The following is a 26,306-nucleotide window of genomic DNA, read 5'->3' as shown; positions in this document are numbered from 1 at the left end:
GGCTCTCTCAGCCTTTCCCTTAAAGTTTCCAACTCATCTTCATTCTGCTCGTGGGACATGGGCTGTTTGTTTCCTCAGGTATCACTCTAAAAATAACCACTGGGAACAATCAGTCCTCCTGATGTCCAAACTCCTTGATGTTATTCAGCCTATGAAAGTGACCTTCATATTGCAGCAGATTTAAAACTCCATCTAGGCAAGAAAAGAGCAGACAGAGGAGCCAGACAATGCCAGGCTGGCCCCAGCCCCGGTCTGAGGCACAGGGAGAGGCTCGGGTGTCACCCACCCACTGATTTATTGCACCTCTCTTCTGAGAGCATGGGCGGAAAATTAATCGCTCCATTATTTCTTCCTATGAAAATAAAACCCCAGAGTTTGTTGGAAATGTCACGTCCCTGGTGCAGGAGGGGCTGTAGGAGCACAGATTCCCAAAGGGAGCTGAGCTGGAAGCTCTGCAGGGATTTCCTAGTGAAAAGTAAATCAGGGAGATGAATTCAGCGCCTCAGTCATGTCCAGACCACGCAGGAACAGCATCCTCAAGGGGAGGGAGTGTCTCAGACCGCTTGGGAATTAGTTCCCAGACAGAGGGAGCGTGGTTTGGGTTGGCAGGGATGGAGTCCCAGAGTTCTGGGGTCCTGGGCTCTGCCGTGGGTGACAGCCCGGGCACAGCCCGTGCCAACCTTCCACAAACCCTCTGCACAAAGCCCTGCTCTGGCACCTGGGGAGACACTCTGCCTCTGTTATGTTATTTTGCACATATGACTTGAAAACCCAGTTTATGAATAGCTCAGACAAGAAGTCCAGCACAAAGCAAGAGGCTCGTCAGGCTGACAGCGCCAGGGGCTGGCTGTGCCCGGGGCTGGCTGTGCCCGGGGCTGACTGTGCCCGGGGCTGGCAGTGCCCGGGGCTGGCTGTGCCTGGGGCTGGCTGTGCCCGGGGCTGGCAGTGCCAGGGGCTGGCTGTGCCCGGGGCTGGCAGTGCCCGGGGCTGGCTGTGCCCGGGGCTGGCTGTGCCCGGGGCTGGCAGTGCCCGGGGCTGGCTGTGCCCGGGGCTGGCTGTGCCCGGGGCTGGCAGTGCCTGGGGCTGGCTGTGCCCGGGGCTGGCAGTGCCCGGGGCTGGCTGTGCCCGGGGCTGGCAGTGCCAGGGGCTGGCAGTGCCAGGGGCTGGCTGTGCCCGGGGCTGGCTGTGCCCGGGGCTGGCTGTGCCCTCCTGCCCTGCTGGACGCACTTCTGCAAAGCGCTTCTCTTCTATGTTCGTGCTCCCCAATTGCGGACAGTTAAAATGCCGGGAATGGCACCAAAGAGCTCGAGCCTGAGTGCCGGGGAGCGCTCACACCCTGAAGTGTGAATGGTGTGATCCAAAGGAAACAAAGCCGCACCAAAGGACCCGCGGGTCCCAGAGCTGAGCTCCCGGTGTTTCGGACACCATGCAGGCAGAACCGGCGCACCAGCAGCACAAGGTGCCGCCACCTCTCCCGGCCCCCTGCCCCTCTGCCCGGCCCTTTCCTCCACCAGATGTCACCTCCCCAGTGCCACTGTCCCCCACCCCTGCAGACAGCTGAAAAACACCTTCTCGTCCAGCACAGCACCAAAAACAACCCGAGCTGACCTTTCTGCACGCTCAGAAACCCAAGGCTGAGCTGGCTACAGATGGACAGCTCACTAAAATAATATTTACAGAGGCAGGAGAAGCACTGTCAGCATGGAACAGGCAGGACTGGCCCTTGTGACACCTCAGCAGCCCCTCACATGACAGAGCCTCGGGCACGTCCCCACTCTGCTCCGTCAGCACCCACACCTGCCCAGGGACCTGCTGCTTTATCTTTCCATCCCAGTGCACCCATCCCAGGGAGCGGGGCTGGCACAGGCTGGCAAACCCGCTGCACTCCGACCCCCCTGCCTGGCCACGATGCCTCTCTGATGTGCACATTCCCCTCTTTCAGTTTGAAACCAGTGCTCCTTGTCCCAGGAGAACAAATAGTTGGAGCTTGTGCCTTTGGGTGGGTACAAATAATTTCTAATGGCACTTGCCCTATAAAAAGCAGTTCTTTGCCAAAACCAAGTGCTAATCCTTTATCTGCAGCCATTAAAATGTAATTATTAGTCCAAGCAGAGCAGCAGAGCTTCGAGCCAGGGCCAGAGTTCTCTTTTCTTATCATTGAGCCATGAAGGAAAGAAGCAATAAACATAAAAGTGCACCAATAACTGCCTGAGTAAAAATAACGAGTAAAAATAACTCTGGCAGGGCAGGCACGTGGAGCAGAAACTTTCCCCAGAAATACAGAACTGCAAACAACAGCCCAGTGGGATTGAAACCAGCGTGGGCTCTGGCACCTGCAGCTGCAATATCGGGATATTGCCAAGCCCTGTCCCACGGGACAGCCAGGTGTGAGAGGGGCTCAGCACAGAGCCCAGGACACCCCCGAGGAGACAAACTGCCCCGCGGGGTACCTGGGGAGGAGGAGGAGGAGGAGGAGGAGGAGGAGGAGGAGGAGAAGATGGATGAGGATGAGGATGAGGATGAGGATGAGGATGAGGATGAGGATGAGGATGAGGACGAGGACGAGGACGAGGACGAGGATGAGGATGAGGATGAGGATGAGGATGAGGACGAGGATGAGGACGAGGATGAGGATGGTGATAATGATGCTCCTTCTGGGGCAGCCTCACTAGATGGTGCTGTGAGCCAGCAGAACAGCACACACACCATCTCCCTCTGCTGTTTCACAGCATCAAAATCCCACATGTCCAGCGTTCCACACTCTACTGAGCCAAATCAAAACTCTAGTTAAAGAATTCCTGTTTGGTAAAATATTCAATATTGCATGCTGGTTACAACATCCATTTTCTACTCAGAGCTGCCAGGAGCAGATCTGCTCTCCAGCCACCTCTAGGAAACATTCCTGTCACCTACTTCAAATGTTCTGTGCAAAAGCTTTTTTAAAGACAATTTCACAGAGTTCTACACAGGAGAACGTTTCAACTCCAGCCCTTGCTCTGCACATGGGCAAAGAGATTTTCTAGACTCCTGCTCCAGCCACCACTGCATTTAAACTGTCTGAAATAAATCCAGAAGTGTTTACATTTGTCTTTCCTCCTTGCTCACATCTTTCCTTCCTCTTCCACACCAAGCAGAAAATGCCCATCCATCTGTTTTAGGAGGGATGTAACACTGCAGGCATCAGTGGGATATCCTTGGGGATATCAAGTTCATTAAGGACATTTTAACAGGAGAGGAGCTGAGTCCATGTAACAGCCACAAGGAAGGTGCAATTGCTCCAGGCCCTGGGGCTGCTGGTGGCACAGCCCAAAAGGTGCCAAATCCTCTGGGCAGGATTTGAGGGCTCAGGGCTCTGGGAATCTCTGGGATCACTGGCTCAGAGCTCTGGAAATCAGCAATGCACATTGACCAAAAAGCACATTTGGCCCCAGGCTGCTCCAATATTTGCTTTTCCTATAAAAGGAGCCTTGGCCTGTTGGTGAGCAGGGCTGGCTGTGGCTCCAGAGCGCCTGGGAGAGCTGAGGGCTGTGTTTGCAAACACCCTGCTCTGCTCCTGGCAGCTCAGATTCCTCCTGAGCCTCAGCCCTGAGCTACCCCATCCCCTGACCCGAGCCCTGTGTTAAACTGGGCACAGCCCCAGAGCTGGCTCTGCTCACCCCAGGGCAGCCTGGAGGAGCAGCCCAGCAGTATCCCCAGCTCTGGGGTGCTGCTCATCCCCAAGTGTTCTTCCTAAAGGAGCAGAGCTGTGCTGAGGCAGCCCAGGCGTGGGGAGGGGACCAGGCAGGTCCAGCTGGGCTGAGCCAGCCCTGGCAGTGCCCCAGCCCTGGCTGGGATCTGGGGGATGCTCTCTGGGGGAAGGGGGTGGCTCTGGATACCCTGGAGGTCTCTTCCAACCCAAACCCTTTGTGATTTCCATCACCTTCCCGTGCTGAGAGCACACCCCAGAGGCCCTTAGAGCACCTTTCCCTCCCCATCTCCTGGATTTTCCAAGGTGGAATCTTTGCCATAAGTTTCTGCAGGAAAAAACCAGCAAAGCAAAGCAGGAGCTACTGCAGCAGCTGCCAGCCCCACCTGCAGCAGGCACCGGGCTCCAACTTCAGAGGGTCCCTCTTATTTCCATTTTACAGCCATTTTGTGATGACAATAGGGTCTCTAAAGCAATGCAGTGAAAGTTGGATCCAAAGCTCACAGAGCAGCCTGGCTGCAGCTGCTGGGCTGAGACAGGACCCAAACTGCAGAGGTGTGCTGTGGGCTCCCCAGAGCTGCAGGGCACCCCCAGCACGGGGCAGGCACACAGAGCCCTGTTTCAGCCAGAGACGTGGGCTGGCAGGGTGGGCACACAGTAAAACACAGAGAACACAGCACTCAGCAGAGCCTGGCCCTGGGCAGAGCCCCTGGAGCTGGCCCTGAGCCTCAGCACAGCTGGACTGCTGGCAGATGTGCAAACAGAGCCAGCCCTCCTCCCTGCAGCCCAAAGCCTTCACACAGTGCCACGGGGAGACTGAGGGAAATGTCACTCTGGGCTCCTGGTTGCTCAGGTCCAGGGGGGGAAGGGGTCTGCAGCCAAGAACGTGCCAAACCAGCAGGAGCACACGAAATATTCACGTGTATTTATATTTCTCTGGGAAAAGAATGCTGGAAAATGCTGCCCTCTGCTTAGAACCACCACATCCTGAGGACAAATAATTTTGGCTTTTTTAGAAAAGGGCTCCAAATCAACCATCACAGCAGGGCTTTGGGCTGCTCCTCATCACGGGGACAGGGCTGGTTGAGCTCAGGAGGGGCAGCTCAGTGAGGGTGTGACCCTGCACAGCCCTGCAGCCCTCAGCTCCCCTCCTGCCCTGCCTGGGTGAAACAGAGCCCAGCTCGTGGGGCTGGGCTTGGCAGGGCAGGGACACCAGCACAGGGACACCAGCACAGGGACACCAGCACAGGGACACCAGCACAGGGCAGGGCATCAGCACAACACAGGGACATCAGCACAGGGACACCAGCACAGGGACACCAGCACAGGGACACCAGCACAGGGACATCAGCACAGGGCAGGGCATCAGCACAGGGACACCAGCACAGGGACACCAGCACAGGGCAGGGACATCAGCACAACACAGGGACACCAGCACAGGGACATCAGCACAGGGACACCAGCACAGGGACATCAGCACAGGGCAGGGCATCAGCACAGGGACACCAGCACAGGGACACCAGCACAGGGCAGAACATCAGCACAACACAGGGACATCAGCACAGGGCAGGGACATCAGCACAGGGACATCAGCAGAGGGACACCAGCACAACACAGGGACACCAGCACAGGGCAGGACATCAGCACAGGACATCAGCATAGGGCAGGGACATCAGCACAGGGACACCAGCACAGGGACACCAGCACAGGGACATCAGCACAGGGCAGGGACATCAGCACAGGGACACCAGCACAGGGACACCAGCACAGGGACATCAGCACAGGGCAGGACATCAGCACAGGGCAGGGACAGTTTTAATCTGTGCCCCAGTTTTAATTTGTGCCCCAATTTCAATTTGTGCCCCAATTTTAATCTGTGCCCCAATTTTAATTTGTGCCCAAATTTTAATTGTGTCCCAATTTTAATTTGTGTCCCAATTTTAATTGTGTCCCAATTTTAATTTGTGCCCCGTTTTAATTTGTGCCCCAATTTTAATCTGTGCCTCAATTTTAATTTGTGTCCCAATTTTAATTTGTACCCCAATTTTAATTTGTGCCCCAGTTTTAATTTGTGCCCCAATTTTAATCTGTGCCTCAATTTTAATTTGTGCCCCAGTTTTAATCTGTGCCCCAATTTCAATTTGTGTCCCAATTTCAATTTGTGCCCCAAGCCTGCCCAGCCTCATCTGAGCCCTGCCATGGCTGAGCAGTGGCTGTGACAGCCCCTCCTGATTTACATGGCACAGCCAGGGGAAGTTATGAATATTAATCCTTTTAGTTCTGCCATAAACAGTCCCGGACAGCAGCCCCATAAAAACACCAACAGCTGAGTGTTAACTCCTGAGAGCCCCAGCCCTGAGCCGGACAGGCTCAAAGGTCCAGCCCAGCCCTGGGGCACTGAGCAGCTTCACCCTGCAGGAGCAGCCCCTCACAAGGTTTGCCTCCTGGGTGACAAAGGGCACCAGAACCTGCTGGTTTTCCAGCCCTCAGCCTTGCAGCTGAAACATTTTCTCTCCTGGAACAGCTTGCCATGCAGAGCAGTTACACCCATCCCAGAGACCCCAGGAAGCTCTGAGCCAAAATTCCACCTCAGCCCGGAGGTGAACCTCAGGAGGAGCAGCTGTGAGCCAAAATTCCACCTCAGCACAGAGGTGAACCTCAGGAGGAGCAGCTGTGCCACTCCAAGCAGGCAAGGAGAGCTCTCCCAGCAGAGCTGTGCCAGGCAGGCTCCTCACTGAGGGCAGTGGGACAGGGGGAGGCACAGGGGGACTGGATTGTCACTGTCACCACCTGGACAAGCCCCATGTGCAGCCCCTGTGCCTGGCACCCACTGCCATCCATGTTCCACAAATATTCACACAAAAAACAGCCCCAGTGAAACCCCCAAAGGCTGTCTGCAAGATAAAGGCAATGGAACAAAATTAAGAGTATTTATTCTATTTCTCCCCTTTATCCTGAGCAGAGCAATCAATAACTTTATACACTAAATAAATGTTTATTTTAAATGGAATTTCCCTTCTCCATCTAGTAAGCCAACGTGCACCTTCCACTACTCAGATCTTGGACACTGCTGCAATCACCTGGTTCCTGCAGCTGGGTTACAATCACAAGCCAGTCACAAATGGGTTTGTGCCCTGTTTGCACTCAAACACCACAAATGAGGCACTGGGCACTGGCCATGCTCCAATGCATCCACATTCCTGCAGGGTTACACTGCTTCCTCCACAGACTGGATTTATATCCACATCCAAGCCAAATAAATCATCAACCACTGCCCCAAACCAGCTCACTTATCACACCAAGTGTGAATAATGAAATGTCATAATATTTGCCCAAGACACGTGGTTTGTTTGCTCTCAATAAATAAGTCTAGAAGGGAAAAAAAAAAAAGAAAAAAAAAAAAAGAGAAAAGTAAGGTAATGCTTCCTCTTGGTCGTTGTTGGGAGTGGGGATGGTCTCAGGGCTGTGCAGCCAAGGCAGAAAGGGGCCAGGAGACACCACCCTGTGCCCACATCCCAGGGAATGTTCCTGCCTGTGTCTGCAGCCCTCAGCACACTGAGCTGGGATTTTAGTGCTCACAAACTTGTCAGCTTCTGCCTTTGCCTTGAAGTGCCCCTCGGCACATCGGGCTGGCTCTGCCCTCAGGGACCCCAGCCCAGGCAGCAGAGCCACGGGAGCGCAGCCTGGCCAGGTGCCTTCCACAGGGGCTCCAAGGGAGGGTGGCAGCAGCCGCTGGAGCCAGCCCGGTGCCAGCTTTGGGCAGGGGGCAGAGCCACAGTGGGGCAGAGCAGCTGAGACCGCCACGTGCAGAGCTCCAGGGCTGGAAACAGGATCCCTGTCCTGTGCTGGCTATTGTGAGACCATCCTGCCCCAGGGCTTGAAGGGATTTTGTGTGCAGGCATCGGGAGCCAAGGAATGCCAACCCCTGTGCGCATCCCAGCCCGGGGCAGAGCCCCTCCCTGGCTCTGCTCTGCTCTCCCGCTGCTCACACAGGCACCAGCCCAGCCGGCTCCCAGGGCGGGTGCACACTGCCACAGGGCACTGAGCACAGCCAGCCCCTCCGAGGGTGCCCAGAGCACACCCCAGCCCTTCCCACCTCAGACCCGGGCTGCTGAGCCCCGCTGGGCTCGGTTCCTGCTCAGTGAGACCCTTCTGCCCCTGGTTTCCCTGCAGGTACGAGCCCCTCCGTGAGCCCTGCTGGGCTCTGGCTGTGCTGGCTGAGGGTGACAGCAGCCTGCACTGCTGCTCTGGATTCAGGAGGAAACAGCCCCAGCACAAAGGACAGCCAGAGGTGGCCCCAAACAGTCCCTGTCCTAACCAGCAGCACAATGGTTAACTCTGGTAATCTCAGAATACCCTGCTGCTTGTGTCACAAGTGATAAACCAAGGCAAGACTGTCTCTTGATAAGGAAAGCCCAGTGAGGCTATTTTAGAATGCAAATCCATAGGAATTCAGAGTGCCAGAGTGAGAGGAGAGCTGAGATTAGGAGGTGACACAAACACAGGCTGAAAGGCTCCACTCCAGAGCTGTCCTGTGCCCTCAGCAGAGCAGGAGCATCCCACGGGCTGCCAGCACCCCCAGCCCCTCTCCCAGCCTCAGACACACCAGGGCTGGTGCCTGCGTGGCCCAGGGCATCAATCTGATATTCATGGACTTTCTCTTTCTTTTAAAGGGCAGCACTCCCTGTATAGAAACAAACTAGGACAACAACTTGAATGATAAATTACCCTTCTTCTGTACTTCCTCTGTGAAATTTAATTTTAATTGATATTAAACATGACTGAGCTCCTGCTCAAGCTCGTGTCTGCCAGCCCCGATTTCTGCTGCCTGTGCAGAGGCAGCCCCAGCATATCCCTGCCCCAGCACCCTCTGTGTCCTGGGTCTGGGGGTGCCTGAACACAGCCCCTGGCCCCCAGGGCCATGCACAAACACTGCAGCAAGCTGGTTCCCCAGCCCTGCTGACAGAGACTCCAGCTTCCCTCCTGTCCAACCCTTCACTGCAGAGCTGGGCTGTTCATTTTCACTGCAGCCTTCATCTCCATTCATTTCTGCTTTATTCTGCTCTGCTCAAGAGAAGTAAATCTATTTTGCTTGCTGGCTCGTGGCAGCAGGTTGTTTATCTGACTTCCAGAAGGGCCCAGGTGCACAGCCCAGCCCTACAACCTGCTCAGGTGCTGTTCCCAAATCAGAGCTGCCCCTCAGGTGGGGGCAACGCTCCCTGCCTGTTCCTGCAGGGGGAAACGTGTCACTGGGTTTTTAACCAGTGTTCTCACAATGGGAGGGTTGGGGTTCAGGGGAAAGCTCCCCTGGCATCCCTCGGGGGCAGGTCTGAGCAGGACAGCCCAGAGCAGCCTGAGCCGTGTCCCCAGCCCTGCTGCTCTGTGTGTCTCTCCACTTCACACAGTGCCCCACCCACAGAAAGTACTGGGAAATGTGTTTATTTATAGCAGCGACAGTGCAACCCAACACCCCCCGCCTGTCCTGGCCACTGCAGACATTCCCACCTGCCGTGGGTGCACATTCCCCTGCTCCCACCCGGGACACCAGAGCCACCCCAGGGACAGCGAGTGGCAAAGGTGTCCCTGTGCCCAGAACTGTGGGGGGCACAGCTCTGCAGGAACAGCCTGCCACAGCCACACTGCAGCCCTCGGCCTCACTGGGGGACACACACCCACGGGGGGACACACACCCACGGGGGGACACACACCCATTGTGGGGACACACACCCACGGGGGGACACACACCCAGTGAGGGGACAGTGAGGGGACACACACCCATTGGGGGGACACACACCCACTGGGGGGACACACACCCACGGGGGGACAGTGAGGGGGCACACAGCCACGGAGGGGACACACACCCATTGTGGGGACACACACCCACGGGGGGACACACACCCGTTGTGGGGACTCATCCCTCCCTCCCCACCCACCCTCAGGGACTGAAACACCCCCACACCCCTAGTTTGTGCAGTGCTTTTTTCACTAAAGCCTTACTTTTAAACAAAACTTCAGATCATGAAAGGAGAGCTCACAGGAGACTTGAGCTGGATTAGCAAAGTACAGCCCAGGTTCGATAAATCTGCATTATTACACCAAGAATCCCTGGAGGGGATATTCCACCACGGTGGTTCTGTGGGCTGGTTTTGGGTTTCCCCGAGTTTCTGTGGATAAAAAGGAGATAGGACTGCAGGCAGGCACCACAAGCCTTGCCCTGGGCAGCTGTGGCCATGCCAGGCCAGTGTGGCTGCTCTGGCTGATATTTGTGAATGGATTCCTGCCTCCCGAGCTCTTCGTGTACTGACTCATAAACAACAGTTTCTTTCGGGCTCTTGAGGGTCTTGCCCCGGTCTGGGCACTGTTTCTGCCACAGGAGGGTAAAATCCCGGGGCACAGCTGGGCTGGGCTGGCCCAGCCTGCCAAAGGCCACCGGCCGCCCCCTCACATGCCATCCCCCTGAGGTGACAGCGGGGCTGGCCCAGAGGAGCCCCTTTAAGGCCACGGGACATTAATTTTAGGCTGGAGCCGCGCCAGGCCCGGGCAGTGCCGCGGCAGGCCCGGCCCAGCCCAGAGCAGCAGCATGGCAGAGCACAGCGAGCTGCAGCAGCGGATCCTCAGCAACGACCTGCACACCAAGGAGATCGACCTGGTCAACAGGGACCCCAAGCACATCAACGAGGACGTGGTGAAGGTAGGGCTGTGCCCCTGAGCTGTGGGGCCCTGCTGGGCCAGGTTTGGGGCTGGGCTGGGGGTCCTGGTCCGTGTGCCCAGAGGTGCCACCCCGGGGCTGGCAGGTGACAGCCCTGCTGCTGGTGCCACGCCTGGCCCCAGCTAATGCCTCATTTTCCATCCCTTCAACGGGCTCTCCACTTCCATTGTGGCTTGAAAATTTATGGGGACGCCTTCCTTTGTACCGGCGAGCAGGCAGCCAAAAATAACCCAGAAATGAAATATAACCGGTTAAAGGGATACTGGAAAAGGCTGCTGGCCTCCAAGACACCACAGTGTTGGTTCTGGATGGTTTGATGTGTGTTGTCCTGTTTGTGGAACACTGTTCCCCCCAGGGCAGCCCAGAGGGGCAGCTCCCTCCCTCTGCTTCTGACCAAGAGGAATTCCCATTCTCACTCTTGGGGCTCCTCTAGACTCCCTTAGAACTGAATCAAAATGTGTCTCTGTTAGCCGAGGTTAGTTCCAGACAAAGGAGAGCAGGGGGAGGTGGGAGGGTTTTGTTAGAACTGTGTTTGTGGCTGTCACAGCAGGAGGGACAGAGCTGCTCACAGGGTGTGTAACAGGCTGTGACCTTGGCAGCCCTGCTGAAACACAAACCTGAATCTGGGCATCCAAACACCACCACAGCTACAGGCACAGCATGGTCAGAGTCAGCTCCCTGGGCTGAGCTGTGGCAGTGACGGTGACAGTGGCAGTGACAGTGACGGTGACAGCGACAGTGACAGCGACAGCCATCGAGGCTCCTTGCTGGCACTGAGAGCTGCCCCAGCACTCAGCTCCGTGCCCAGCATCCCTGCAGAGCATCCCCAGGGCTGGGAGGGCGCCAGGCCAGGGAGCAGCACTGAGCCAGGGCTCAGGCACAGGAGAGCCCCCAGCCCCTCACCCAGGGCAGGCAGGGCTCAGGGCTGTGGGCTGCTGGGTGACAATGCCAGCACCGCCCTGGCCATCCCAGCCCATCCCTGCCTTGTCCCACCCCAGAGAGTGCCAAGCCTGCAGAGACCAGGCTCAGCCACTGCTGCTCCTGCAGAGCTCAGCATTCCTGCACCCTAAAATAGCCCCGTGGCCGGGCTGGAGGAGGAGCACAGCTCACCCTGCCCTGCTGCCTGGCCAGGACACGTCCCAGCACCGGGACAGGCAGCAGGAGGCTCTGGCAGCGCCCAGCCAGCTGCAGGGAGCTGCAGTGCTCCAGGGCATGAAGGGCTCACCTGGCCCTGGGTCAGCATCCCGAGCACCACAAGGCACCAGCCAGAATTTGGGATTGCGTTCCAGGAGCAGCACCGGCCTCAGAGGTTTGCAGAGCTCACACACCTCCCCAGGCACAGCAGCAGAGCAGTGCAAGGCTGCCCTGGGTGACCTGCAGGAGCTTCCTCAGCCCGTGGTGCCATGGCTCTGTGAAGGGCAGCACCTGCTGCTCCCTGAGCTCCTCCAGCAGCTCCAGGCTCAGCCTGAGCCTCCTTCTCCCCAGACACTGCCAGGGGGATGGCAGCAGGAGGAGCAGAGGGCAGAGCCTCTGCTTTTCTCCCCCACTGCTCCCTGCACTAATTGGTCCCTGCTGAGCTCAGCAGCTGGGCAGTAACTGGGCTGGTCACCCCAGGGCCAGCCCTCAGAGCCTCCTCATTGTCAGTGCTTCTCTCAGCACCTCCTGCTCCCCCCAGGAAATTAAAGATGACACAGAGTGATTTTGTGATCCAAGTGTTTCCAAAAGCAGAATGAATATTGCTATTTAATGTGAATGTACAGACACGTCACTGCCAGAGGGGAGGCCAGGCTGGTTTTCAAGACAAATAGCTCAGCTTGTGTATTCCCTGGCAGGGAGTTCCTCCCCAAGGGGATCTCTGCCTGGAGTTTGGGGAGGGTGTGTCAGTCAGAGGCACAGCAGGGCTGAGCCCCAGCTCCCTTCCCCAGAGAGAGCACAGACAGCACTGAGCACCTCATCCTACGGGTACAAATAAATAATCCATGAATCCAGAGGGCTGCTGGGTCTTTATTAGCACAAACCCTGCCCTGCTGAGTGGGCAGCCACGTCCCTGAATGCTAAAAAAGGGCAGGAATGGGCTCTGGCACTCAGCAGCCAGCACTCCCACGCACAGCTCCTGTTGCAGGGCTCCTGCCTGGCCTCACACCTCACTCCCCAGACCAGGGCATGGGACAGGGGCTGTGACCCCCATGCTGGAGCCCCTCTCTGCTGCCCACAGGCCGTGTCCAGGCCATGCTGGGAGCCCTGAGCCACTCCCATCCCTGCAGGTCTGGGGGTGCAGGGATGGGGGCTCCCCTCCCTTGGCACCTGCTCTCACCCCGTGCTGACCCTGGTCCTTGCTGGCCCCCAAAGCTGCCCTGTGTGCTCTGCTCTGCTCCAGGTGGATTTTGAGGATGTGATAGCTGAGCCCGTGGGCACGTACAGCTTCGATGGCGTGTGGAAAAGCAGCTACACCACCTTCACCGTCAGCAAGTACTGGTGCTACCGGCTGCTCTCCGCCCTGCTGGGCATCCCCCTGGCCGTGCTCTGGGGCTTCCTCTTCGCCCTCATCTCCTTCTGCCACATCTGGGCAGTGGTGCCCTGCATCAAGAGCTACCTGATCGAGATCCAGTGTGTCAGCAGGATCTACTCCCTGTGCATCCACACCTTCTGTGACCCGCTCTTCGAGGCGCTCTCCAAGATCTGCAGCAACATCCGAGTCGCTGTCCGCAGGGAGATTTAGCTCCTGGAGCTGCCCCGACAGCCTGGCACAGCCCCCTCTGTGCAGGCTGCCTGTCCTTGGGCAATGGACACCCCTGTGCAGTGAGGGAGGTATTCATGGACACCCCTGTCCAGTGGGTACCTGCCCATGGACACATCTGTCCAGTGAGGAACCGCACATGGACACACCTGTCCACTGAGAGACCTGCCTGTGGACACCCCTGTCCAGTGAGGGAGGTGTTTATGGACACCCCTGTCCACTGAGAGACCTGCCCATGAACACCCCTGTCCAGCGAGGGATCTGCCCATGGACACACCTGTCCAGTGAGGGCTCTGCCCATGGACACCCCTGTCCAGTGGGTACCTGCCCATGGACACACCTGTCCAGTGGGTACCTGCCCATGGACACACCTGTCCAGTGAGGGATCTCTCATGGACACACCTATCCAGTGGGTACCTGCCCATGGACACACCTGTCCAGTGAGGGATCTGCTCATGGACACACCTGTCCAGTGGGAACCTGCCCATGGACACACCTGTCCAGTGGGAACCTGCACATGGACACACCTGTCCAGTGAGGGATCTGCTCATGGACACCCCTGTCCAGTGAGGGCTCTGCCCATGAACACACCTGTCCAGTGGGTACCTGCACATGGACACACCTGTCCAGTGAGGGATCTCTCATGGACACCCCTGTCCAGTGGGTACCTGCCCATGGACAGTGAGGGACCTCCCTCAGAGCAGTTATTATTTGTGACAAACAATTGCTGTGTGGCAGCTTCTGCATTAAACTGCTGCCCAAAACTCTTAGGGATGGAAACTAAACCAAACCTTATTTTCATTTGCATTTCAGCCAAGCTGTGACAGCCAGCCCAGCCCATGTGTGACATGTTGTGTCTGCTCTGAGAGCCTGAGCTGATCCTGGGCCAGCGCCCAAGCAAACCCGCCTGGGGCACTTGGATGCTCAATTATCACTTAATTAATTGTGCAGCATCGTGAAGAGCCGTGGCAGGGTCAGGGCAGGGTCAGGGCAGGATCCAGGGGAGGGTCCAGGCAGGGTCCAGGGCAGGATCCAGGGCAGGATCCAGGCAGGATCCAGGGCAGGGTCCAGGGCAGGATCCAGGCAGGATCCAGGGGAGGGTCCAGGCAGGGTCCAGGGCAGGATCCAGGGCAGGATCCAGGCAGGGTCCAGGCAGGATCCAGGGCAGGATCCAGGGCAGGATCCAGGCAGGATCCAGGGCAGGGTCCAGGGCAGGATCCAGGCAGGATCCAGGGCAGGATCCAGTCAGGATTCAGGGCAGGGTCCAGGGCAGGATCCAGGCAGGATACAGGCAGGGTCCAGGGCAGGATCCAGGCAGGATCCAGGGCAGGGTCCAGGGCAGGATCCAGGCAGGATCCAGGGCAGGATCCAGTCAGGATTCAGGGCAGGGTCCAGGGCAGGATCCAGGCAGGATCCAGGCAGGATCCAGGGCAGGATCCAGGGCAGGATCCAGGCAGGATCCAGGCAGGATCCAGGGCAGGGTCCAGGCAGGATCCAGGCAGGATCCAGGGCAGGATCCAGGCAGGGTCCAGGGCAGGATCTAGGGCAGGGTCCAGGGCAGAATCCAGGCAGGATCCAGGGCAGGATCCAGGCAGGATCCAGTCAGGATTCAGGGCAGGGTCCAGGGCAGGATCCAGGCAGGGTCCAGGCAGGATCCAGGCAGGGTCCAGGCAGGATCCAGTCAGGATCCAGGGCAGGGTCCAGGGCAGGGTCCAGGCAGGGGGAGCCAGCCCTGAGCGTGGCCCTGAGCTGGGGCTGTGGGGGGACACGGAGCTTTTGGGAGCCCCACTTGAGAGACAAGCTGGGCTCTGAGCTGAGCCTGGGCTCGTTCCTCAGGGACACCTTCCCTCCACACGTGTTCAGGGGCTGCAGCCACTGCAGGGTGTGCCCCCACGGGCCAGGGCTGTCCCTCCCGTGGCCTGGGTGCAGCGAGGGGCTGCAGCAGGGCAGGATGGCACTGACCCCCCGGCAGGAGGGGCTCCCACCCTCCCTGAGCACCCCCAGGGGATGGGAGGGCGGGGGAAGGAGCCTCTGCCAGGACCCTGCTGATCCAGCTCCAGGGGTAGACAGAGGGGCAAGGGCTGCAGTTCAGAGCTGTTTCCTCCCTGTGCTCTCAGTTAATGTCAATTAATCTGTCAGTCCCTCTTCCACAGAGCTGCACTTTCACTCTGAGGCCCTTGAACGTTCTTCTGGCTCCAGCCTTAAGTGCCCTGCTGAGGTCTCGTTGTTCAGAGGCTGCTCTGTGTCTCTGTGTCTGCCTTCCCTTGGAGCCCAGGGCTCCTCTAGTGCCGTGCCAGGGTGAGACACAGCCAGGGTTTTCACTGGAGCTCTTCCAAGGGCTGGGGATTGTGTACTGCTGTTATTCCATGGCAATGTGGTACCCAAGCCCCAGCAATGTCAGGCTCCAAGAAGAACAGGGTGATTAAAAAAAAAAAAAAAAAAAAGGTATTTAGGTAATTATGGGGGGGTGGGGGACCTTAAGAGAGCTTTCCCAACCTAAATGTTCCACAGTTCAATAAAGGAACAGTATCTGCATGTGCTGCTCTCAAAAAAACACTTCATTTTTTTGTGGAATAAAAATAATTAAAATCAATTGTATAATAGGCTTATGCTACTAATTTTTTACTGCTGTTGTTCTAGTAGTTCACTGCCTGAACCCAAAAAACCCTGGAATGCAGGTGTCCCCACCACATTGCTTCCTGGGCTCCCAGCACTTGGGGCACCTCTGCTCCACTTTGGACCCTCCTGAGAAGCTTTTTGAGTTTCTTGTGCAGTGCATTCACCTGGGACACTCCCCCAGCTGCTCTCCCTGTCCCTGCTCTGCTCAGCCTGGGCACCTTCCACCTGCAGCATCTCCAGGTGTGGGGCACGGCCCTGCCTCACCCAGACACCCAGAAATGCAGCCAGGGCTGGAGAGCAGTTCCCTGAGTCCCAAACTGCCTCTGCTCTCCCTGCATCCATCCAGTAACACCCACTGCCCTGCCTCACCCAGAAATGCAGCCAGGGCTGGAGGGCAGTTCCCTGAGTGTCCCAAACTCCTCTGCTCTCCCTGCATCCATCCCAGTAACACCCACTGCCCTGCCTCACCCAGACACCCAGAAATGCAGCCAGGGCTGGAGGGCAGTTCCCTGAGTGTCCCAAACTCCTCTGCTCTCCCTGCACCCATCCCAGTAACACCCACTGCCCTGCCTCACCCAGAAATGCAGCCAGGGCTGGAGAGCAGTTCCCTGAGTCCCAAACTCCTCTGCTCTCCCTGCATCCATCCAGTAACACCCACTGCCCTGCCTCACCCAGACACCCAGAAATGCAGCCAGGGCTGGAGGGCAGTTCCCTGAGTGTCCCAAACTCCTCTGCTCTCCCTGCATCCATCCAGTAACACCCACTGCCCTGCCTCACCCAGAAATGCAGCCAGGGCTGGAGGGCAGTTCCCTGAGTGTCCCAAACTCCTCTGCTCTCCCTGCATCCATCCAGTAACACCCACTGCCCTGCTCTCTTTCTCCCTGGCAGGGAGGATGCCCCCCAGACTCTCCAGGAAAGGAGACCCCTCCTTCCTTGCTTTGTGCAGGAGTTTGTGGCTCTCAAGGAGAAGGAAGGTGAACGTGGGAGGAAAATGCTCTGTGGTGTCCTGAGGATTTCAAGCAGTCAGCAAATGTGCTGAGAGCTCGCTTGGACTTCCCAAAAAAGAAATCAAAGGAATGTCAGGATAGGGAAGGTGCAAACGGGCCTGCTGGTGACAGTGAAGAAATAAAGGACACATTTAAATGCATTGTTCATGTTAATTCCCATCATGAAAGGCCCAATTCCATCACCCTTTGAGAGGCTCAGCTGCCCGGGCTGCGGGGAGTGGGGAAAAGGGAACGAGGAACAGGGAGCAGGAAACAGGGAGCAGGGAACAGGGAACAGGGAACAGGGAGCAGGGAGCAGGGAACAGGGAGCAGGGAACAGGGAGCAGGGAGCAGGGAACAGGGAACAGGGAACAGGGAGCAGGGAGCAGGGAACAGGGAGCAGGGAGCAGGGAACAGGGAGCAGGGATCAAGGAGCAGGGAACAAGGAGCAGGGAACAGGGAACTGGGAACAGGGAGCAGGGAACAGGGAGCAGGGAGCAGGGAACAGGGAGCAGGGATCAAGGAGCAGGGAACAAGGAGCAGGGAACAGGGAACTGGGAACAGGGAGCAGGGAGCAGGGAACAGGGAACAAGGAGCAGGGAACAAGGAGCAGGGAACAGGGAACAGGGAGCAGGGAGCAGGGAGCAGGGAGCAGGGAGCAGCGAGCAGGGAGCAGGGAGCAGGGAACAGGGAATAGGGAGCAGGGAACAGGGAACAGGGAGCAGGGAGCAGCGAGCAGGGAGCAGGGAGCAGGGAACAGGGAGCAGGGAACAAGGAGCAGGGAACAGGGAGCAGGGAACAGGGAACTGGGAACAGGGAGCAGGGAACAGGGAGCAGGGAGCAGGGAGCAGGGAGCAGGGAACAAGGAGCAGGGAACAGGGAGCAGGGAACAGGGAACTGGGAACAGGGAGCAGGGAACAGGGAGCAGGGAACAGGGAGCAGGGAGCACAGCTGGCTGGGCTGTTCCGCTGTTCCAGCCTTGCTTCCCATCCATCCCCTTCACCCCCTCAGCCCAGCGCTCCCCCCACGCCTCCCTCCCACCAGACACAGTCAGAAAACTTTATTTACAGTATTTGGTAACAATAAAAACCCATGCCGCGGGCATGCCCCGTGCGCTGCAGAGCAAGCGGAAGGCGCTGGGGCCGTGCGACACTTGGTGGATCCGCGGCGAGCCCGGAGCCAAGCCCGGCCTTGGGGACAGTGAGAGAGCCCGGGGGGCAGCCCGGACCCCTCGGCCAGGGGCACTGCCCGATCCCCGCCAGCCGAGCCCCAGGCGCCCGGGACTGTCTGCACCCCCTGGGCACAGGGTGCGGGGCTGGCACGGCGCAGGGCTGTGGGGCTGCAGAGTTGGCACAGTGCAGGTTTGGCACAGTGCAGGGCTGCGGGGCTGCAGGTTTGGCACAGTGCAGGGCTGCGGGGCTGCAGGGCTGTGGGGCTGCAGGGCTGGCACGGTGCGGTGCTGGCACGGTGCGGGGCTAGCACAGTGCAGGGCTGGCACAATGAAAGGCTGCCATGGTGCAGGGCTGGCGCAGTGCAGGGCTGGCACATTGTAGGGCTGCAGGGCTGTCTGTGCCCCGCAGGCTGCAGGCGAAGGCAGCGCTCCTGGGCAGAGAGCGCGGTGCCAGGCGGTTCTAGGCGGTGCCAGGCCGTGCCAGGCGGTGCCAGGCGGTGCCAGGCGCTGAAACCCTGCGGGATCCCGCTGCAGGAGGAGCTGGGACAGTGCCAGCCGCGTACCCGGGTGACACCCACCCCCTGTGCCGCAGCCCCCCTTCCATCCCGCAGGGATGCACCGCACCCGCCCCAGAGCACGGCTCCGTTTGTCCCTCCCGTCCACGAGCCGCTGCTCGGGGGTTCGGGGCTCAGGGCGGGTTCCTGCTGTGCGATCCAGGCAGCACCGAACCCTGGGCACAGAATTCCTGCCGCACTCCCGTCTCGGTTAAATAAGCCCTCTGTGCATGCTTACAGCCGTATTTACACCTATTTATAAACCCTCCTTGGCCGGCCCCGCTCCGCAGGGCAGCACCGGCGCAGCGCGGCGGACTCGGGGTGCCGCTGCCACGGCCTCACGTCGGGGGCGGCTGCACGAAGCTCCTCTGGCTCGGGCTCCTGCAGCTGAGCGCCAAGGACGAGGAGTTGCTCTTCTTGCTCAGCTCGCACGCCGGCCGCGACTTGAGGTAGCGCGCGGAGCAGCAGAGGAAGCGGCGCATCAGGTCGTGGAAGAGGTGCCCGGTGTAGAGCATGTAGATCCAGGGGTTGCAGCAGCTGTTGAGGCTGGCCAGGAGCATGGCGATGATGAACGGGGAGGCTGCGGGACAGGCACGGCCGGTCAGGGCACGGGGCTGCTGCCGAGAGCCGCGGCTGTGCCGGCATCCCGACAGCCCGACAGCCCGACACACCGACACATCGACACCCCGACAGCCTGACAGCCCGACAGCCCGACAGACACCCCGACACATTCTGACATCCAGGTACCCTGACACCCTGACATCCTCACGACCTGACACCCCGACAGACACCCCGACACTCTGACAGCTCGCATTCCCGACACCCCTCCCCGCCGGGGATGAGCCGCAGGAGCAGCACGGGAAATGAGAGCTGGGAAATGAGGGGGGCTGCTCTCATTCCCAGCCCCTCGGTTTCTGCTTCTCCCCGCACCAGCTGCATTTCCCTGCGGCCAGAGCTGCCCCGCAGCTCCTGCACTGTCGCCCTTTAAGGTGCCCAAGGCAGAGCAGGGACCGCGGCCCTGGAGCTGCCATGGCAAAGAGCAGCTCTGGGAGCAGCGGAGCCGGGGGCTCGTCCCTCAGGGCAGCGGGGACTGGGGACAGCCGCGGGGTGTCCCTGCTCCTGGGCTGTCCCCACCGCCCGCCCGGCCCTACCTGAGCCCTCTGCCCGCTGCTCTCCCAGCACCTTTCTCCAAGCATCTTTCTTTCCCCCGAATTGTCCCGCACAGTGCTGTGCCGGGACAGGGACAGAGCCATTTCCGCAGCCCGGCATCCCCGGGGATGGGGATGGCGGCAGGGCAGTGCCAGCACATCAAGCGTCTGCTCTCTGTCCCCAGAGCACAAAGCACCGGCTGTCCCACCGAGGGCTGGATCAGACAAGGGGCCGGTGGGGCTGGCACCTGCCATGGCACCAGGACAGGGGGACATCCCCTTCCCGAGTGGCTGCAGGAGGAGCTGCAGCCTTCGCCCTGCTCCCTGAGTCCCAGCTCAGCCCCTCTGCTCCAGAGCATGTGCCAGCAGCCAGGATGAACTTGGCTGGTTTGGCTGCTCCCGGCCCCTTCGTGCCTCTGCAAAAATGCACTGGCAGCTTTTAGAGCAGTGCAGAAATGTGAAATGCTATCTTCCAAATTCACCTTCAGCCAAAGGATGCGTAATTCCTGCTCTTGTGATCTCTGCTCCAACTACTCTAATTTCAAGCATATGCTAAAAACTAATTCCATGCAGAGCGGCTACAAATCCCAGGCACAAGACCTGAAATGCATCACAGTGTTTCTACCCACTTGAAAACACCGGCCAGGGCTGACTCAGCTCTTCGCTCTCCGCAGGAGGCAAATTGAATTTCAGGGACTGACTGCAGGGCAGGAACGCAGCGGGGATCCCTCCCCTCCCCGCTGGAACAGCAGAGACCCCCGAGGGGGGCTGCAGCCAGCCAGCCCCCCAGGACAGCCCTGACCCCAGAACCCCCTGATCCTGGGCACAGAGCAGGGGGCAGAGGGGCAGCTGTGCCCCAGCAGGGCTGGGGATGGGATGGGATGGGATGGGATGGGATGGGATGGGATGGGATGGGATGGGATGGGATGGGATGGGATGGGATGGGATGGGATGGGATGGGATGGGATGGGATGGGATGGGATGGGATGGGATGGGATGGGATGGGATGGGATGGGATGGGATGGGATGGGATGGGATGGGATGGGAGCTCTCCAATTGCCACGCACTGACTGGGGCCATCACTCACAGCCCGTGTCAGGGCACCTGCCCGAGGTGCAGGGACCGATAGACAGTCCTGGTGCTCCACAGCCCTGCTCTTGTCTCAGGTGCTGTGAGCCAGCTCTGATCCAGCTCGGAATCCTGCAGGTGTTCCCTGTGAAGTGTGTGCAGCAGGAGCCCCCTTCCAACCCATGGTCTGTGGAGGGTCCCAGGGGCTTTGGTGTGTGTCACCCCAGTGCAGCTCTTTGGGGTGCAGCCGTGCCCAGCTCCCGCTGGCACCCAGGGACCCCCTGCCCTTTCCTGGCTGTGCCCACACAGCTGTGAGGTCAGGAACAGCCACATTCCCTCCCCAGCACGGGGTACACCTCCCCTGCACCCCATCGTGTGCCTGGCCTCGCTGAAGGGAAGGGCTCCAGGATCAGGCAAAGCCCGAGTCCTCTGCAGAGAGCTCTGACTGTGCCCCCCTCACGCCTCTGGGCAGCCAGCAAGGAGGGAAGAGTCTGGGAGGAAGGGCTGGGGTCTCCCAACACTTGGATCCAGCCCAGGCGTTTTCTCCCCGGGCCATGAAAGCTCCAGGCAGAGCCCTGGCAGAGCTCCCAGCCTTGCCGCAGCCACGGCTGCCCGGAGGCAGAACGGGGTGGAGGTGGGAACGGGAGGGTGGTGCAGCTCCGTGGGGCTGGAGATCCCTCTATCCCTTAAAGCAAAGAGGGAAAGGGAAAGGGAAAGGGAAAGGGAAAGGGAAAGGGAAAGGGAAAGGGAAAGGGAAAGGGAAAGGGAAAGGGAAAGGGAAAGGGAAAGGGAAAGGGAAAGGGAAAAGGAAAAGGGAAAGGGAAAAGGGAAAAGGGAAAAGGGAAAAGGAAAAGGGAAAGAGAAAAGTGCTGCAAGCCCTACAGAGGGAAAGGTTCCCCATGTTCCCCATGCAGCCAGAGGGATTGGGATGGACAAATCCTGCCCTCGAGGGTCAGCAAGGCAGCAGAGATTTGGGTGCTGCCGAGGGTGGTGTGCTGGGAAAGGAGGAGCAGCCCTCAAGATTGCAGATTAAAATACAGCACGAGGGAGGGTCACTGCTTCACCCCAGAGCCCAGCTAGGAACTGGAAGTTTTGGCCAGCCTGAATCAGGTGGAAAACCCCTGGAGCAGCCAGGGAGGTGCAAAAGCCACATTCCACTTCTCCTGAAATAAATGGAGCAGAGAGAAGGAGAGGCAAAGCCTGCCTGGCTGGCTGCTCTCACCCTGTGGGTTCTGCACAGGGCGCTGTGCAGCTGGAGCAGCTCCTGCTCAGCCCTTGGCACCCCACACTCGGCACTCCTGCTGAGCCTGGGTCAGTCTGTGCAAGGTGTGCTCACCCCTAGCTGCACTTTCCTGCCCTTTCTCCCACCTCACAAAGTCGTGAAGGGTTTTTGCTTAAGCTGTCCCAGGTGTTCTCCCATCTGCCCGGGCACAGCACAGACCTGCACAGCCCCAGCCACGTCACACACGGAGGGGACACTTTCTGTTCTCTCTGCAACCTCAGCGCTGACAGGAGCAGCCAGCCCAAATATAAAAAATGTCAAACCCGTGACACCACATCTTTAGGAAAAGGTTTTGCTCATAAATCAGGGGTTTTCTACAGGAACCGTGCTCCAATCAGAGATAAAATAACAGCAGCTTAGTCTGGGGTGGATGGAGCGGGAGGAGAGGGAGAAGAGACCAAGAGCAGAGAGCAAAAAGTCAATGAGGAAAAAACGATACAGCAAAGGAAAGGAAGACAGGAAGTCAGGCTGTGCAGCTTTCTGCTGAGCTCCCACACAGCCCACACAGCTCCAGCAGCCAGGCTGGGAAGGGAAACTCCAGAGACCCCAGAGAAGCACCCGGGGACAGCCACCAAAAAGGGACAGTCACCGAACAGGGACAGTCACATCTAGGGACAGTCACCGAACAGGGACAGCCACCGAACAGGGACAGCCACCGTACAGGGACAGTCACATCCAGGGACAGTCACATCTAGGGACAGCCACCGAACAGGGACAGTCACTGAACAGGGACAGTCACCGAACAGGGACAGCCACCGAACAGGGACAGTCACATTAAGGGACAGTCACATCCAGGGACAGCCACTGAACAGGGACAGCCACCGAACAGGGACAGTCACATCTAGGGACAGTCACCGAACAGGGACAGCCACCGAACAGGGACAGTCACATCCAGGGACAGTCACATCCAGGGACAGTCACATCCAGGGACAGTCACCGAACAGGGACAGTCACATCTAGGGACAGTCACATCCAGGGACAGTCACATCTAGGGACAGTCACATCTAGGGACAGTCACCGAACAGGGACAGTCACATCCAGGGACAGCCACCGAACAGGGACAGCCACCGAACAGGGACAGTCACCGAACAGGGACAGTCACATCAAGCAGGGACAGTCACTCCAAGCAGGGACAGTCTCACCCGGGGACAGTCTCACCCGGGGACAGCCGCCTCCATCTGCACTGCCCTGAGCCGCAGTGCACTTTGCCAAGGTAGCCCTTGACCCGGGACAGCTGCAGCTCAGCCACTGCTCCCTGCCGGGGGTTTCTCCGTGCTCAGGACTTTGTCCCGTGTCCCTCCCAGCCGCCCAAGCCCAGCCTGGAGCAGTTTCTGCCCGGGGTGTCCCCGGGGCGCCGAGCAGAGCCCGAGCCCAGCAGGAGGGAGGGAGCTGTACCTTCCTGCGGGGCGTTGGTGTCCCACACCGACCACATCTGCACGAAGAAGAAGGGGGTCCAGCACACTATGAAGGCCAGCACGATGATGAAGGTCATTTTGACTGTGCGGATCTTGGCTTTAGAGATGAGCCTGGTGCTGCTGACCCTGGCAAACACCATCCCCCCGCGGGAGCCTGAGCCCAGAGCCGCGCTGGGCCCCTGCGCCGTCTTCAGCTTCACGTTCTGCCAGATTTTGAAGCTGATTAAGCCGTAGCAGATGCTCAGCATCAGCACGGGGATGATATAGACCATGAGGGTGATCCAGGTAACGTAGGCTTTCGGTCCCCAGGGCTGGATGAAATCTGCCCAACAGTCATAAACCCCATTCCCCACATCCCTGAGAGAAAATATGTGGATCTGAGGGATGCTGACCAGCAGGCACAGCAGCCAGGTGAGGAGGACAGAGACCCGGTCGGCTCTCCTGTGCAGGGACCTCAGTGGCTGACAGATGGCCAAGCAGCGGTCCAGGGACATCAGCAGCAGCATGTAGGTGGAAGCGAACATCCCCACGACCTGCAGGTACTTGATCAAGCGGCAGAGGAAATCCGGCCCGTAGAACCTGAAGGTGATGTCCCAGATGAGCTGGGGCAGCACCTGGAAGATGGCCACGACCAGGTCAGCGATGCTCAGGTGCTTCATGAAGAAGTACATGCGGGAGTGCTTGTGGCGGGTGGTGTGGATGGCCAGCAGCACGCACAGGTTGCCGGTCAGGGCCAGGAACAGGATGAGGCACAGGACCGTCACCTCCACCTTGGCCATGTCCTCGTTCCTCTTCAGGGGGTCGGCGCTGCTGTTCCTGCCCGCGCTCAGGTTCTCCAGCCGCAGGCTGCCGTTCCCCAGGGAGCTGTTGATGGTCCAGGTGCTGCTCCCCGCCAGGTACAGCTTCTCCATGGCCAGCGCCGGCCCGCATCGAGCCTGGGGCAGGGCGAGGGCAGGGAGCGGGCAGGGAGCGGGGCAGGGAGAGGGGCAGGGAGAGGGGCAGGGAGAGGGGCAGGGAGAGGGGCAGGGAGAGGGGCAGGGAGCGGGGCAGAGAGAGGGGCAGGGAGAGGGGCAGGGAGCGGGCAGGGAGAGGGGCAGGGAGAGGGGCAGGGAGAGGGGCAGGGAGAGGGGCAGGGAGAGGGGCAGGGATAGGGGCAGGGAGAGGGGCAGGGAGAGGGGCAGGGATAGGGGCAGGGAGAGGGGCAGAGAGAGGGGCAGGGAGAGGGGCAGAGAGAGGGGCAGGGCTGCCCCGATGCGCTCCTGTGCGGTAGCCGCGTGTCCCCGCCGCTCTCTCTCCGTGTCTCCTCGGTTCCCGATATTCCACGGCTCTCCGTGTCCCCCCCGCTCGCTGTGCCCGTGTCCCGGCTGCCGCTGCTCCTGTCCCCTGGCCGGTCCCTCGGTCTCCGCCCCTGCCCCGCTCTCAGCCCCCGGCAGGGCCGGCCGAGCGATGGGGGCGTTGGGCAGAGGCGGCTCCAGCCCGGCCCCCGGGACCGCCCGCGGCTGGCCCCGCACCCGGACCCGCCTCAGCATCTCAGCAGCCTCAGCATCTCCAACATCTTCAGCATCTTCAACATCTTCAGCATCTTCAACATCTTCAGCAGCTTCAGCAGCTTCAGCAGCTTCAGCAGCTTCCCCCGCGCCCTCCCCGCAGCTGCTCCGCCCGGGCAGTCCCGGTTCCCGTGTCCCGGTTCATCGCAGCCCGGCTCCCCGTGTCCCGGTTCATCGCAGTCCCGGCTCCTCTCGGGCAGCCCCGGTTCCCTGTGCCCAGCTCCCCGCAGCCCCGGCTCCCCGTGCCCTGGTTCCCCGTGTCCCGGTTCCCCGCAGCCCCGCTCCGCCCGGGCAGTCCCGGTTCATCGCATCCCGGTTCCCGTGTCCCGGTTCCCCGGAGCGGATCCGCGAGGGGGAGCGGCGGAGCGGGGCTGCGGGGATGGGCGAGGGGACCAGCGCCCCCGACAGCCCAAAGCCCCCGGGATCGGGCTCTGGGCGGAGGTGGGAGCGCGCACCGGGCTGGTCCCGTCCCCTTCCCTTCCCTTCCCTTCCCTTCCCTTCCCTTCCCTTCCCTTCCCTTCCCTGAAAGTTCCCTTCCCTTCCCTTCCCTTCCCTTCCCTTCCCTTCCCTTCCCTTCCCTTCCCTTCCCTTCCCTTCCCTTCCCTTCCCTTCCCTTCCCTTCCCTGCCCCGCCCAGCCAAGGAGTGGGCTCAGGTGCTGGTCACACACCCACCAAGAGCTTCCCTTTCCTTTCAGGAGGAGGATTTCAGAGTATGATTTCTACAAAGGAAGGAGCAGTAGCTGTGGGTGACACCATCAGCACAGCCCAATGGCTGTCCCCACTCTCAGGCTGCCTCCAGGCACCCAGAAGCTGGGAGAGCAGGTGGGTGCTCAGGGAGCACAGAACCCTCCCAGCTCACCCTCAGCCCATTAGCCCTGGAGGCCCCAGCACTCCTCCCTCTGCTCCCCACTTCCAGCCATCTCTAATCCTCCTCAGCCCAGCCTTAGGCCCTGAACAAACATCCCTGCAGATATTTTTAAATATTTTTGGGAAGCTTTAGCTCCATGCAAGATGTAGAAATGTTAAATACTTTGGCACATTCTTCCCTCCAGGGTTCACGTTCTTCCTCCTCCAGGCAGTAAAGCTGCTGTGGGAATCGTGGAGCACAGCTCACCATGTGCAATGCTTTTTTTATTGTTCTGCTGCTCTGGGGACAGCTCTGAGGGAGGAGTGGCTGGGGTGAAACCCTGGCTCCGGTGGAGGCAAGGGAAGTTTGCTCTTGGCTTCTGCTCAGTTCCTTGAGCACCTTGCAGGCACTGAGGCTGTCCCTGGGGACTCAGGTGTGGTGGCAGCACCTGTGGGATGGAGCCTGAGCAGCCTCTGTCCTCTGCCCTTGGCTGGGGTGCCACCCACGGCTGCACAGAGCCCAGTTCCCTTCCAGACCC

General features: G+C 59.4%; 2 protein-coding genes across 2 annotated transcripts; one reads left to right on the top strand and one right to left on the bottom strand.

The window, feature by feature from the left end:
- The first annotated feature begins 10,212 nt into the window (after positions 1–10,212).
- On the top strand, positions 10,213–15,555 carry CAV3 (caveolin 3). Its single transcript, XM_056501557.1, has 2 exons — positions 10,213–10,376; positions 12,772–15,555. Exons 1-2 carry the CDS (start codon positions 10,266–10,268, stop codon positions 13,111–13,113), a joined length of 453 nt encoding a protein of 150 aa, XP_056357532.1. The 5' UTR covers positions 10,213–10,265; the 3' UTR covers positions 13,114–15,555.
- Positions 15,556–17,781: 2,226 nt separating this feature from the next.
- On the bottom strand, positions 17,782–24,853 carry OXTR (oxytocin receptor). The gene is made up of 2 exons (XM_056501411.1): positions 23,355–24,853; positions 17,782–19,041 (listed from the first exon to the last, which is right to left on the bottom strand). Exons 1-2 carry the CDS (start codon positions 24,283–24,285, stop codon positions 18,800–18,802), a joined length of 1,173 nt encoding a protein of 390 aa, XP_056357386.1. The 5' UTR covers positions 24,286–24,853; the 3' UTR covers positions 17,782–18,799.
- Positions 24,854–26,306: the final 1,453 nt, after the last annotated feature.

The sequence above is a fragment of the Oenanthe melanoleuca genome, chromosome 12 (genome assembly GCF_029582105.1).
Source record: "Oenanthe melanoleuca isolate GR-GAL-2019-014 chromosome 12, OMel1.0, whole genome shotgun sequence".
Lineage (NCBI taxonomy): Eukaryota > Metazoa > Chordata > Aves > Passeriformes > Muscicapidae > Oenanthe > Oenanthe melanoleuca.
Note: the sequence above shows the minus strand (reverse complement) of the source record. Positions and strands in the feature narration are given on the sequence as shown.